Consider the following 14,470-nt stretch of genomic DNA (forward strand, 5'->3'; position numbering starts at 1 on the left):
ACTGCAAATGGCGGCTTTACCCGGCACAGCGCCGGCCCCGGCCCCGTTTTCGCTCCTAAAGCTTCGTGCTGTGTGGACTCTTGACAGCATAGTGGGTAAGATAGCGCGAACCCTGGAATGGGCTGCCTGCCTTAATACCACGGTTCCTCCCTCCCTCCCTCCCTCCACGCGGTGACGTCATCGCCACTAGTCTAAGTCTGCCTAGCAACGGATGGCGTCACTCAGCACCCCACGGGTGAATGTGCCTGGTAAGTGGAGCTGACCTCGGGGATTGGAGAGAAAATCCTCCAAGGAGCCAGTGGTGAGGGTGGGGACCTGCGTCTCACACCTGAGTGCGCGCGGCTCCGGGTCTCAGATGTCGGACCGTGGGGCAGGGCCCCCCTCCCCCGGCCGGAGGGCTGGGTCGCCGCCCTGGCACGGCGTGGGCTAGAGGGCCTGTGGCGGGTGACGAGGATGTAGGCCCCTCCAGGGCGAACTGACTGCGGCGCAAGGTGGAAATGGCCCCTGGCCCTGGCCGTGGCTCTAGCGGACTCGGCCCCGCGGTCGGTCGCGCGCGCTGCCCCCTCCCACCGCAGACCCCGCCCCAACCGAGCTCCGGAGAAGGCGACGGGTCTCCTGCGGGCTCGTGCACGGGTGGCAGGTAAAGGGGGCGGGGGCGGCTCCCGCTCTGGACCCGACCTCTCTCTCTCTCTCCGGAATTGAGGGATCCAGGACCCCCGAGTCTCGGAGGGGAGGGGCAGGGCAGAAGCCAGTGGGTCCATCTCCTTCCCTCCTCTTCTCCTCCCACTCCAGTCGTGGGTGGACCAGCCCTAGACTCAGACCGCCCCCCGCCCGGGGTGCGTCCTGCGCTGACTCCCAAGTGGACTCCTGGTACTCTCCGTCCGCCCAAGGAGTGTCTTGGGGCCCCGGGGCCGGCTGCCACTCCCGTGGTTCTTCGGAGCCTGGAGGGGAGACGGTGCAGCGGGAGGCGAGAGAGGCCGGGGAGACGCCTCCCGCAGCTCCGGATCCGCGGCTGTAGCAGAATCTCACGCAGGTACGAAGTCTTGGGAGGCGGGGAGCCGGGGGCCGGGCTGGGTGGCCCTGGGACGTTTGTATTACTCTGGAGTATAAGCAGGTATTAAAAGTCGTGTTTTTAAAATTTTATCTGAGACACACACGCACAGAGCCCCCACCTGCTGGCTCATTCCCCAAATGTCTGCAAAGACCAGGGCTGGGCCAGTAGGTGCAGGAAACGCAGTCCAGGTCCCCGGTGGAACCCAGTCACTTGAGCCATCATTGTGGTCAGGAAGCTGGGGTTGGAGCTGGAACTGGGAACTGGGAACCCACTGGAGTCGTGTTTTCGAAGAATCTTTCACGAGCTAGGGGAGTCCTCACGACACAATGTTTATATGGTCAGTACATCCAGTTTATAGGGAATGCACACATAGGCTCATAAAGTGTGTATTAATATACTTGTGTCCTGTATTTAAGTTATCCAATATACTCTATAATATCTAACTTGTTTCTAGCCTATACATAATATATAAATATCTAATTTGTGAGACATATATGCATTTTATATAAAGATTTATTTATTTATTTGAAAGTCAGAGTTACAGAGAGACAGAGAGAGAGAGAGAGAGAGAGAGAGAGAGAGAGAGAGTCTTCCATCCGCTGGTTCACTCTCCAATTGACTGCAACGGCCAGAGCTGTGCTGATCCAAAGCCAGGAGCCAGGAGCTTCTTCTGGATCTCCCACGCAGGTGCAGGGGCCCAAGGACTTGGGCCATCTTCTACTGCTTTCCCAGGCCACAGCAGAGAGCTGGATCGGAAGTGGAGCAGCCGGGACTCAAACCAGCGCCCACATGGGATGCTGGCCCATCAGGCCAGGGCGTTAACCTGCTGCACCACAGCGCCGGCCCCAAGACATATATGCATTTAATGATACACATGATTTGCTGTTTTACAATTAGTGCTTTTTGAGTCCTATTTTTAAAAATTTGCCCAGTTAAACTCAGACATTTTCATGTGTTTGGGATCTCTTTTATGTTAACTTTTTTTTTCTTTTTTTTTAAGATTTATTCATTTATTTGAAAGTCAGAGTTATGAAGAGAGAGGAGAGGCAGAGAGAGAGAGGAGAAAGGAGCGAGGAGAGGGGAGAGGGGAGAGAGGGGAGAGGAGAGAGAGAGAGAGAGAGAGAGAGAGAGAGAGAGAGAGAGAGAGAGATCTTCCATCTGATGGTTCACTCCCCAACTGGCCGAAATGGCCAGAGCTGTGCTGATCCAAAGCCAGGAGCCAGGAGCTTCTTCTGGGTCTCCCACATGGGTGCAGGGGTCCAAGGACTCGGGCCATCTTCTACTGCTTTCCCAGGCCACAGCAGAGAGCTGGATCAGAATTGGAGCAGCTGGGTCTCTAACCAGCGCCCATATAGGATGCTGGCACAGCAGACGGCGGCTTTACCCGCTACACCACGGTCCCTCGTGTTAACTTTCACATGTGTGTGGAATCACCCCCCCCATCTAGCTCCAAAATATGTTCACCAACTCTGCACCCATTTAGCAATAGTTCCCCACTTCTCCCTCTCCCCGAACACCCCCACACCCAGAAACCTCTCGTACACTCTCTGTCTCTGCATTTACCTCATCTAGATGGTTCACACGAATGGACTCACTGCTTGGCCTTCGTGTCTGGCTTACTCCACTGAACCAGTGCTTCCAGGGCTCACCCCCGTGACGGCATGTAGCAGAACCCCACCCCTTCCAGGGCTCACCCCCGTGACGGCATGTAGCAGAACCCCACCCCTTCCAGGGCTCACCCCCGTGACGGCATGTAGCAGAACCCCACCCCTTCCAGGGCTCACCCCCGTGACGGCATGTAGCAGAACCCCACCCCCTTCCAGGGCTCACCCCCGTGACGGCATGTAGCAGAACCCCACCCCCTTCCAGGGCTCACCCCCGTGACGGCATGTAGCAGAATCCCACCCCCTTCCAGCCGGCTGCGGAATAGACGCCACGGGCTCTCAGGGTTCCAGCCAAGTTTTAGCTTGAACAAATACTTCATCGTTTGCCGCATGCCCTTAGACAAGCTGCATACAGCTTCGGTAGAATTTCCACAAGCCGTCCTGGAGACGGGGGTCCATGGAGCTGCTCACGCTGCCTCCAGAGGGAAGCTTTTTAGTTCTACCAGTCCCCGTGGCCCACCTCGGAGCAAGGGGACCAGAGTGGAGAAGACTGAGGCTAGGAGGGCAAAAGCTCGAGTGACGGTGACGGACAGCCAGGTGTGGGAACCTGCCCAGCGCCCTGCGTGCATCCGTCTGGGCCCATGTTTTCCAAGTAGACCAGAAGGAGTGTTGAACGTTGACCGTGCCCTTGGCCCTCCGTGTCCACCAGGTCCACCGGCCAGAATCCATTCGGACAGGACCGATGTTACCTGGTTGAGGACGTAGCGGGTGCTGCCGGAGACCCGTCCCCGAAGCCTGCTCTGCTCGGCGAGCCCAGGGTCCCCTCAGGAGTTCCGGGCCTGCAAGGAGAAAGCCATGGAGCCCTATGAGGAGTCGTCCGACGTGACGGTGGACGAGCCCTCCCCCAAACTCTGCCCCTCCAGTTCCCTGTCCTGGATGTTCAAGGCCAAGGAGATCCGGGCTGCCAGAGTCCAGAACTACTTCACCCAGAGCAAGAGAACCGGCACCGTCCTGACCTCCGTCGCCTTCTCCATCGGGATGGGCAGCCTGTGGCGCTTCCCCTACCTGTGCCACCGCAACGGAGGGGGTGAGGCGGGGGCCCAGAGCCCCAGAGGAGGGGCCGGCCGGAGGGGCGGGGCTCCGGCTCAGCGCTGCCCGCCCCGCAGGCAGCTTCCTCCTGATCTACTTCCTCATGCTGCTGTTCCTGGGGATCCCCCTGCTGTACATGGAGATGATGATAGGACAGTGGCTGCGGGTGGACAACGTCCAGGTCTGGAAGCGTCTGGTGCCCTGGCTGGGCGGCCTCAGCTACGTCAGCATCCTGGTAAAGGAGGGCCGGGGCATCCCCGCCACGCCCCCGCCACGCCCCCGCCACGCCCCTCAGGCCCTGCCCCCCCCGCCCCGCCCCTCAGGCGCCCTGCCTCCCCCCCCCGCCCCCGCCCCGCCCCTCAGGCGCCCTGCCTCCCCCCCCCCGCCCCCGCCCCGCCCTCAGGCCCTGCCTCCCCCCCCCGCCCCTGCCCCGCCCTCAGGCCCTGCCCCCCCCCGCCCTTGCCCCGCCCTCAGGCCCTGCCCGCCCCGCCCCGCCCCGCCCTCAGGCCCTGCCGCCCCGCCCCGCCCTCAGGCCCCGCCCCCCGCCCCCCCAGGCGAGCCTGCTGGTGAGCCTGTACAACAGCGCCCTCACCTCCTGGAGCATCTTCTACCTGGGCAACGCCTTCCACCCCGCGCTGCCCTGGGACTCCTGCCCACTGCTGAAGAACAGCAGCGGCCCCGGTGAGGACGGCGGGCAGCGGGCGGGGAGGACGGCAGGCGGCGGGGCGGTGGGCGGCGGGAGTGGGAGGGGGCGTGGGCCCTCTGGGGCAGTGGGAGGGGGGTGAGCAGCGGCCCTGGTGAGGACCGGCGGGCGGCGGGCAGCGGGGCGGCGGGGACGGCGGGGACGGCGGGGCGGCGGGGACGGCGGGGACGGCGGGGCGGCGGGCGGCGGGCGGCGGGCAGCGGGGACAGCGGCGGGCGGCGGGCGGCGGGCGCGGAGGACGGCGGGGACAGCGGCGGGCAGCGGGGACAGCGGCGGGCGGCGGGCGCGGAGGACGGCGGGGACAGCGGCGGGCAGCGGGGACAGCGGCGGGCGGCGGGCGCGGAGGACGGCGGGGACAGCGGCGGACAGCGGCGGGCGGCGGGCGGCGGGCGCGGAGGACGGCGCCCAGAGCCGGGTCCCCTGCAGGCTCCTCGTGCCTGCACACCGTGCCGCACCAGCACTTCTGGTACCACAGCGCCCTGCAGGTCTCGGGCCACATCGAGGAAGAGCTCCAGGCCCTGGTCCTGACCCTCAGCCTGGGCGTCTTCGCAACCTGGCTCTTCCTCCTCTTCATCCTGCTCGCGGGCATCAAGATCTGGATGTCGGTGGGCCGGGACCCCGCCCTCCCCGCCCTCCCCGCCCCTCCCTGCCCCCTCCACGCCGGTTAGCCTCCGCGGAGCCGGTGGGCAGCGCCTGTCCAGCTTCCCACTCAGAGTGTTTTCCTCCAGTCCCCGCTGTGAGCCCGCCCTTGTCACCAGACAGACCACGCTCCCTTCCCGCGGACAGCAGCTACGGCAGCCACGCGTGTCCCGAGGGGCGCTCTGGCTCACTGCCTGCACCTCCGGCCCCTGGCCCCCACCGTGGACGGCCCGCCTGCTGCCTCTGGTGCCCCCCTCACCCCCCACAGGGCCACGCCCCCTCCCACTCCCCCACAGGGCCCACGCCCCCTCCCACCCCTCGCACTGCTCACACCCCCCCACTCCTCCCCCATGGCTCACCCCCTCCCACTCCCCCACACTGCTCACCCCTCCCACTCCCCCACACTGCTCCCCCTCCCCCCACTGCCCCTCCCCCCCACGCCCCACACCTGACTCGGCTCCGCCCGCCCCTGTCAGATGCTCATTTTCCAGGTGCTGCTCCTCTACATTCTCCTCGTCTGCTTCTTCATCCGCGCCCTCTTCCTGGAAGGTGCAGCCAACAGCCTCAGAAGGATGATCACCGCAGAGGTGAGGCGGGCCGGCACCCGGGCCCAGCCCCAGCCTCCCAGGCCTCCCTCCTTGCTGTCCGCCCCTCGGCTCTCCACCTGTGGTGGTCCCACTTCCCTGACTCCTCTCTCCACCCGCAGCTCTCAGCCTTGGCCTCCCTGGACCTGTGGCGCCAGGCGGGCGGCCACATCCTCTACTCGCTGGGCCTGGGCACGGGCACCATCATCACCTTCTCCTCCTGCAAGGCCGGGAGTGACAGCTGTGTCAGGGTGGCCTCCTTCGTGGCGCTGGTCAGCCTGCTGACCTCGCTGCTGGCCACGTCCATCATCTTCCTGGTGCTGGGGTTCTGGGCCTCCACGAGTGGCCCTGCCTGTGTCGAGAAGTGAGTGAGTGGTCACAGCCCCGCGAGTAGGAGGACAGCCCTCCCCACCCCTCTGGGCACCCGTCCGCGCACCGGGCCCTCCCGTTCCAAAGCTCCCCATAACTGGAAGGGCATTCCAGTTCTGCTCAGAGAGAACACGGGTGTGCCTGCCCTGAGGCTCCCACCTTGCACACGGAGTGAGGGAGAGTTCAAAGCCAGGTGCTCAGCTCGCCGGGGAGGCCGTTCCAGCACCTGGCCTGGGCTTGGGCTGCAGATCCGAATCCTTGGGGCAGCCTGAGACCCCTGTGAGACCCTGACTGGCGTCGTCTTGGGTGCATCCTGGTATCAGGACCAGGCAGAGTTCTTGTTTTCAGTTAGGCTGCACTGAAGGGGGCGGAAGTCCATGCTTCCATGATAGCGGCCATTAAAATATATACATAAATTATATATATAATTAAAATAGAATATATGTTTGGTATATATATATGTATATATAGTGGCGTGCAAGGTGAAGCCTCCACCTGCAGGGCCGGCATCCCATACGGGCACTCGTTCAAGTCCCGGCTGCTCCAGTTCCCATCCAGCTCTCTGCTGTGGCCTGGGAAAGCAGTGGGAGATGTGGAAGACGCCCAAGTGCTTTGCTTTGGCTCCTGCACCCGCGTGGGAGACCCAGAGGAAGCTGCTGGCTCCTGCCTTTGGATTGGCCCATCTCTAGCCATTGTGGCCATTTGGGGAGTGAACCAGCAGAAGGAAGACTTCTCTCTGCCTCTCTCTCTAACGCTGCCTCTAAAATAAATAAATAAATCTTTAAAAAAAAAAAAAGCTGAAAAGAAAAGCTGGATTCGTCAAGATGAAAAACTTCTCAGCCAAACACCGTGAAAACAAGTAGGCAAGACCAAAACCAGGAGAAAATCATGCAATAAATGCACACACACACACACACACACACGTATGTAGGTATATGTGTGTGTGTCTATGTATTTGTGTGTTCATAATAAATTAATATTTTAAGAACTGAAACTCAACAATAAGAGGACAAAACGAAACAGCTGAAAACTTGAGTGTAGCAGCGACGGATAGGCGCGCTGGACTGTTCTATGTCGGGATTTTCGAGAATCACCCGTCTCCAGCACAGGAACTCCAAGCAAAGTCCCGCGAGGTCTCACTTTGACACTGACTGGAGGGGCTGGCGCTGTGGCGCTGCAGGTGAAAGCCCCGGCCTGTGGTGCCAGCATCCCATACGGCCGCCGGTTCAAGTCCCGGCTGCTCCACTTCCAAGCCAGCTCCCTGCTAATGCACCTGGGAAAGCAGCGGAAGATGCCCAAGTGCTTGGGCCCCTGCACCCGCGTGGGAGACCTGAGGAAGCTCCTGGCTCCTGCCCTTGGCTTGGCCCAGCTCCAGCCGTTGTGGCCACCTGAGGAGTGAACCAGCGGGTGGAAGACCTCTCTCACTATCTCTGCTTCTGCCTCTCTGTAACTCCGCCTTTCAAATAAATAAATAAATCTTTAAAAACAAAACCAAACCCTGTGCGGTGGGCACCGCCCCAGCTCGACACTGTCCAGCAAGACAGCCCCAGCCACACGTGGCCACGGGCACTTGAAGAATGGCGAGCACGGAGAGATGGGGCGGAGGGACTTAGTTCTGAGCTTCACCAGTGTGTATTTAAGCAGCCACGTTCATCTGATAGCTGCTGCACTGAACCAGGTTCCGCAGGGCCGACTCCTCCCAGCGGCGCCCCTCCCCACCGGGGGGCCTGCTCCGTGGGAGCCTCACCCCGCAGTCTGCCCTCACGTCCACGTGGCTGTCATCTCCCCGGGTGCCCCGTCTCAATGTCCCCTTTCTTTTCTTTTCTTTTTTTTAGATTTATTTATTTTACTTGAAAATCAGAGTTACACAGAGAGAGAGGCAGAGAGAGAGAGTCTTCCATCTGATGGTTCACTCCCCAAATGGCCACAACGGCCAGAGCTGCGCCGATCCAAAGCCAGGAGCCAGGAGATTCTTCTGGGTCTCCCATGCGGGTGCAGGGGCCCAAGGACTGAGGCCATCTTCCACTGCTTTCCCAGGCCACAGCAGAGAGCTGGACAGGAAGTAGAGCAGCCGGGTCTCGAACTGGCGCCCCTATGAGATGCCAGCACTTCAGGCCAGGGCGCTAACCCGCTGCGCCACAGCGCCGGTCCCATCAATGTCCCCTTTTCATAAAGACACCTGTCCTGTTGGATCAAGGACCCACCCTGCTCCAAGCTGACCTCATCCGAATTGCACCCAAATAAGGTCGCGTTTGGAGGTCCTGGGGCTTAGGACCTCGGCTGGGACCAGTGCAGGGCAGGGTTCAGGCCACGGCACTGGGGCCCCAGCCTGCCTCCACCTGTGGTGCTGTGCGCCGGCTCAGGCCCCCGCGCGGTCCAGGCCTCTGCTGTCCCCCTGACTTGCCGACAGAGAAGGGCCAGCCCCTCCCACCCTTTTTCTCCCTGCGTCCCCTGAAGGAACGTCTCCAATCTGATCAAGCTGGTATCCATGGGGGTGCTGCCTCAGGAAGCCTCGCCCCCCAAAAACCTGTCCACGTGCCCGCTGAAGTACCTGGCCTGGATCGCCAGTCTCCCGCAACGCCTCCAGCCTCAGGTCATACACAGGGCCCCGCCCTGCAGCGTCAAGAAGCAGACGGAAAAGGTGGGTGCGCGGGGCGGGGCCCCGAGGACCCTGGGGAGACGCGTGTCCCAGCAGCTTCCTGGGCCGCCCACACCTCTCGGCGGGCAGGTGGCGGCCGCAATCACGGGCCACCACGCTCGGAAGGCGGCGGGGTCTCTGCTGGGTGGACCTCGCCTGGGCACCCCGCCAGCCGTCCGCCCGAGACAGACAGTGCTAGCCGATCCCTGCGCCGTGCCCCTCTGCTCAGAGCCCCTGTCGCCCACAGCTGATGGAAGGCCCCGGCCTGGCCTACGCAGCCTTCTCCCAGGTCGTCTCGCTGTTCCCCAGCGCCTCCTTCTGGGCCATCGTCTTCTTCCTGGCCCTGATCATCACCGGCCTGGGCCCCATGATGCGGCTCCTGCAGAGCGCCGTCTTCCCCCTGCAGAACTCCGTCCGCGTCTTCACGAGGCACCCCAAGCTGGTCCCAGGTACCCGGGCTGTCCACCCGGGGAGCGCCCGCCCACCCCGCACCCCCCGAGCTCGCGCGCGGAGCTCAGCGCAGGCCCCCGCCCCGCCTCAGTCATCGTGTGCTCCGGAGGCCTGCTGGGCAGCCTCGCGTTCGCCAGCCGCGCCGGCAGCTACCTCGTGTCCCTGGTGGACGACCACCTGGTCCCGCTCACCCTCGTCGTCGTCGTCGCCTTCCAGAACATGGCTCTCGTTTGCATCTATGGAGCCAGGAGGTGACTTCCGGCCCAGGTCTATGAGGGCTGGGGCTTGATCTGCCCACAGCGCGGGGGAGCCCCACGTGGGAGCCGCCGGGCGGGGTCCCCAGGGGTCCTGGGCTGGGGCCGGCGCTCCCTGGGACGCGGGTTCCCTGACGGCCGCCCCCGCAGGGCCCGGGAGGAGATCTCCATGGAGCTGGGCTGCCAGCTGCCGCACCGCCTCACCTTCCTGTGGGGCTATGTGACGCTGCCCGGGCTGCTGGCCCTGCTCAGCGTCTGCCTCATCCAGCTGCACCAGCCGGGAGCGGCCACCTACGTGGCCTGGAACAGCAGCTCGGTGAGACCCCAGCCCACCCCCAGGACAGCCGCCAGGCCTCGCCCCCACCCCCACCCCCGCTCCCCTGCCCAGCTCCTCTCCTCCAACGCCGCACCCCTCTCTCTGCCCCAGAGCCAGGAGGCACGGCAGCCCTACCCGAGGAGCACCCTGGGCTGGGCCACCTGCCTCAGCCTGCTCGCCCTCCTGCCCCTGCCGCTGCGGCCCCTCTACCACTGGTGGAATCACCAGGACCCCGCGGTCGCCGACGCCTGCAACAAGCCCCTGTCCAAGAAGCCTGCGCTGTCCCCCAAGCCCAAGCCCCTGCCGTGGGCCAAGCTGCAGGGGGACAGCCTGAGCCAGGGCTCCCAGGACAAAATCTACGAGAGCTCCTCGTTCAGCCTGCCCCTGGTCACCTCGGCCTTCTCCATGGTCAGCAGCAACCTGGCCCTCTCCAGGCAGGCGAGCCCGGCCCTGCCGGCCGCCGAGAGCAGCAGCGGGCAGCAGGCCGAGGCCCCGGAGGGCGCGGAGGAGGCGCCTGCCCAGTGACCCGGCGGAGGCCGTGCGCGGGTGCCCGTCGCTCGGCCTCGGAAGGAGGTGGACCGCCCGGCAGCTGGTTCTCCCGAACAGTGCCGGTTCTGGTGCACGGAACCGCCGCCCTCGGGTGGGAGGACTTGGAAGAGGAAGCCCACTCAGCTGCTCGCCGAGCCGGACCTAGGGCGCCATGCTGGCACGGTGGGCGCGGACGGAGACGGCCCCCACTCGCCTCCCCGCCGGGTCAACGCCCCCGCTGCCCTCCCAGAAGGGGCGGAGCCAACAATAAATGGGTCCGGGGGAGCCCCAGCTTGGAGCGAGGCGGAGCGATCTGCGCCAGGGCGCGCATACCTGGGCGCGGCCGCGCCCCGCCTTAGGGACGCAGGCGGCGAGTTCCCGGGCCCTGAGTGCCGCTCTGGAGCCCCGCGGTGGGTGACTGGTGGCCGCGCTGCACCTGCGGGGGGATCGCTCTGTCCCACGAGTGCCGTCACGCGCAGGCCCGGGGCGCGCGGCCACCTGGCTTCCACGGGCTGCGGACAGGCGCCTCGGAGAGCCTGCATAGCGGGCGGTGACGTCGCCGCGCCCCTCGGAATGCCACAGTTAGGGCGGCCCCGCGGGGTGCAGGCTGCCCCCACCGAGGTGACCAGGAAGCCCCGGAGCCTCTCACTTACCCCAGCGCCTGCAGATGTCGCCACACTTGGCCGTCAGTGCAGAGACACCGCGCCCCCAGGAGAACCGCCGTCCCCGTACGCCGGGTGTGAGGGAAGTTCTTAATTTCCGCCCCCCCCCCCGTTTATGGGGCCCTGCGCTCGCTCTGGGGGTGACAGCCTGGGAGCGCAGCCCGGGGGCCAGCAGGTGGTGGGGGCTGGGCCCCTCTCCCTCCTCCCCTCACCCCTAGGTCTCTTTCCCCCTCTCGGAACCAGCGCAGACCACCTCAGCCACCACGGGGTCTCCAGGGGGCTGTGTGGGAGAGGCCGCCTGAGACCCCGTGTGCCCCGAGTGAGATCAGGGCTGGCTCGGAGAAGCTCCCAGGCCCCTCCTCGGTTTTTAAAATTTTCTCAGAGACAGAGTGCTCCCATCTGCTGGTTCGCGTCCCAAATGCCCACAGTGACCAGGAGCTGGGCGCTCAGCTGAGACCTATAGGGGGCGGGGGGCGGGGACCACCCACCCGCGCCGTCGCCTGCTGTCTCCCAGAGTGCATGGTGCAGGCAGCTGTGTGGGACTGCACCCCACGCAGGCAACGTAGCTGAGCCTCCAGCCCCGGGCCCCCTCCTGGCGCTGCCGTGGTCCGGCAGAGCGACAGGCAGGCCGGCCGCCGGGCTCCTTCACCAGGCCTCCTCCCCGAAGGCAGACGCCGCGGGAGTCTCAGAGAAGAGGACGAACAGCCCCGCGAGTCCAGGCGGCCTGCCCCCGCCTTTCTCTTCCTAAGACGTAGAGTTACAGACTGAGAGATAGAGAGGGGTCTTCTACTTTCCAGGCCGCAAGCAGCAGCCGGGACAAGAACCAGCGCCCGTATGGGATGCTGGCGCCACAGGCGGAGGCTCAGCCTCCTATGCCACAGCGCCGGCCTCTACACCCAGCTAACAACTGCTGGGTCACTCCCCAAATGGCTGAGGCCAGGAGCTTCTTCCGGGTCTCCCACGCGGGTGCAGGGGCCGAGCACTTGGGTCACCCTCCACTGCTTTCCCAGGCCACAGCAGGGGGCTGGGTCGGAGGTGGAGCAGCCCGGCAGGTGGCCACTTTCCCGGCGACGCCCCGGCCGCAGCCGCTTCTTAGCGGGGTGTAGCAGGCGGCTGCGTCCGGCAGGTGGCGCTGCGGCGCTGCCGTTGAGGCGTCGCCCTGGTTTCCTGCCGGTTCCGAGTTCTGCAGACCAGCGGCGCACGCCGGTCTCGGAACGGGAGACTCCCCCGGTGCGCGTGGGGCGTTCGCAGACATCGGTACCCCCGAGAGTGATGGCCGATACGCCGCACTGGCTGCAAGGGTCCCACCTAACAGTCACTTAGGGCCGGGGACCGTGGTCTGCCTCCCGCCCGCCGCCAGCCACGGAGGAGGTGGGTGCGGGGGTGGAGGACACGCTGGCTGGGGAGACAGCGAAGGCAAGGAAGAAAACCAAACCCCACGCTCCCTTCGGGCCAGCACCCAGATTCCGACCGCGCCGGCCCTCGGCGCCTCTGCGCGTAGCTGCGGATCCGGTCCGAAGCTGGGGCACCTGCCAGCTGGGCTGTGGGCTCTTTCCCGTCCGCTCGATGCTCTGTCCAGGGAGCGAGGTCCTCACTGCTGAATCCACTCGTCTGTTGTAGAGACGCCCCCGCCCCCCCCCATCACGGCCCTGACCACGGTAGTGCTTCCTCCTCTCCCCCTGGAGAAGACCGAGCGACACCTGGGGCACCACTGGGCCAGCTTGGGTCAGTCCTGCCGGCCCCCGGGCCTCGGGGGGAAGACGGTGGAGACCCTGACTCCAGACCCACCTCCGCTCGGCCTCCGAAGAGGGAACGCCTGCTGGGTCCCAGGAGAACTCTCCATCCCCTCCTCCTCCCCAGCGGGCTGATCTGGGGTTGGACTCCACCGCGGCTGTGCTGTGGAAGTCACCAGGTGACACGGGACCCCTGGGCGGAGGCGGGACTCCCACGGGGTCTGCGGAAGGCCGCTTAATCAAGGAGAACCTGACGACAGGATTCTTTTAAAAAAAGAAAAAAAAAATTCTGAAAGGCAGAAAGAGGGAGAGGGAGAGAGATCCTCCATCTGCTGGTTCACCCCCAAGTGGCTGGGGTTGGTCAGGCTGAAGCCAGGAGCCAGGACTTCAGCCGGGTCTCCCACGCGGGTGCAGGGGCCCAGGGACTTGGCCATCCTCTGCTGCCTTCCCAGGCCACAGCAGAGCGGATAGGGAGTGGAGCAGCCGGGACTCGAACCAGGGCCCATATGGGATGCTTAACCCCCGCCCCAGAACGCAGGCCGGCTACAGGATAACTGGTAAAGGGGCTTCCTGCCTCGGGCCTGTCGCTGGCCCAGCAGCCTTGGTGAGCTGCACGCGCGGGCACGCTGGCTCTTCGCGGGTCCCTGGGTGCCTTCCGCTGGAGCGTCTCTACGCTGCAGCCCAGACGGCCCTCGAGGCGGCACAGGCGCTGGCGGCCTAGTGCGGGCATCGCCCCCAAAGACGGCAAGCGGCCGGGCCGCCCGAGCGCACGCCCACGCCCACGCCCAGGACCTCGGGCCCGAGTAGCCAGTGTGGCGCCCGGCGAGCGAGGCAGGCCCGCGGCGTGGGCACCGGAGCGCCGCCTTCCCTCCGAGGGGCGGCCTAGCGTCGCCGTGGCCTGCGGGATCCGACTCACGCCTGGGTCTACACCCGGGAGAACGGGAGAGAGGAGCCCAAAGCTCCAACGACCCGGATGTCCCGCGCCGGGAGTCTGCTGCAGTGGGGGTGGATTTCTGAAAAAGCTTTATTTATTTATTTATTTATTTATCTGAAAGGCGGCGGGGAGGTGGGGGAGGGGGAGACAGTGAGAGACGGGTCTTCCGGCCGCTGGTCATCCCGCACGCGAGGGCCTGAGGCTGACCCCGGCTCCGGCTCCCTGGTCGCGCGGCCGTGGGGAGCAGCGGGGTCCCTGCCACTCGCGCTCCGACTCGGGGGCCTGGGGAGCTGCGGAAGCGGTGAAAACAAACGCAGGAGCGGGCGCAGGACCTGCAGAGGCTTCCCCAGGGGCACCGGAAGTGAAGGCGGCGACGCCGGAAGCGCGCCGTCGTGACCCGGAAGTGCATGGGAGGCCCGGAGGGCCTCTTCCTGCCTCCTCCTGGCGGGCGCCCCTCGCAGAACCGGCGTCTGCTGAGCTGACCAGCGCGCTGCGGGGGCTCCGGGCTGCCCAGGCTTCCGGCCGTGTCCCTCCCGGAGCCGCCCGAGCTGCCGGGGCGGTCATCAAGGGCGGACAGGCCGGGGGCGGGCGGACAGGCCGGGGGCGGACGGACGGGCCGGGGATGGACAGGCTGGGGACGGACAGGCCGGGGGTGGACAGACACGGACAGGCCGGGGGTGGACGGAGAGGCCGAGGGCGGACAGACAGGCCAGGGGTGGACGGACAGGCCAACAGGCCGGGGATGGACAGGCCGGGGACGACAGGCCAGTGATGGACGGACAGGCCGAGGATGGACAGGCCGGGGTCGGGCGGACAGGCCTGGGGTGGACAGACACAGACAGGCCGCGGGCGGGCGGACAGGCCGAGGGCGGCTAGGCCGGGCGCGGTCATCGTGAGGGCGGACGGACAGGCC

The 14,470-nt window shown here is 65.4% G+C and overlaps 1 protein-coding gene across 2 annotated transcripts; it reads left to right on the forward strand.

The window, feature by feature from the left end:
- The first annotated feature begins 260 nt into the window (after nucleotides 1–260).
- Nucleotides 261–10,526, forward strand: LOC100350471 (orphan sodium- and chloride-dependent neurotransmitter transporter NTT5). Of its 2 annotated transcripts, none has more exons than XM_070063099.1 (12): nucleotides 261–1,033; nucleotides 3,368–3,745; nucleotides 3,825–3,982; nucleotides 4,302–4,428; nucleotides 4,877–5,055; nucleotides 5,566–5,676; nucleotides 5,796–6,037; nucleotides 8,500–8,683; nucleotides 8,928–9,129; nucleotides 9,204–9,381; nucleotides 9,535–9,700; nucleotides 9,812–10,526. In XM_070063099.1, the coding sequence occupies exons 2-12, from the start codon at nucleotides 3,514–3,516 to the stop codon at nucleotides 10,223–10,225; spliced, it is 2,193 nt and encodes a 730-aa protein (XP_069919200.1). In that variant the 5' UTR covers nucleotides 261–1,033; nucleotides 3,368–3,513; the 3' UTR covers nucleotides 10,226–10,526. The 2 variants fall into 2 exon arrangements, with proteins under 2 accessions (XP_069919200.1, XP_069919201.1); XM_070063100.1 differs by having other exon boundaries at nucleotides 264–1,033; nucleotides 9,222–9,381.
- The last annotated feature ends 3,944 nt before the right edge of the window (nucleotides 10,527–14,470 follow it).

Source organism: Oryctolagus cuniculus, chromosome 18 (genome assembly GCF_964237555.1).
Source record: "Oryctolagus cuniculus chromosome 18, mOryCun1.1, whole genome shotgun sequence".
Classification (NCBI taxonomy): domain Eukaryota; kingdom Metazoa; phylum Chordata; class Mammalia; order Lagomorpha; family Leporidae; genus Oryctolagus; species Oryctolagus cuniculus.

Excerpts from the sequence above, each read along its gene's own strand:
- LOC100350471 (XM_070063099.1), top strand. The coding sequence starts at position 3,514 with ATGGAGCCCTATGAGGAGTCGTCCGACGTGACGGTGGACGAGCCCTCC. Across the intron at positions 4,429-4,876 it reads GAAGAACAGCAGCGGCCCCG|GCTCCTCGTGCCTGCACACC; the intron begins GTGAGGACGGCG and ends GGTCCCCTGCAG. Across the intron at positions 5,677-5,795 it reads GAAGGATGATCACCGCAGAG|CTCTCAGCCTTGGCCTCCCT; the intron begins GTGAGGCGGGCC and ends CTCCACCCGCAG.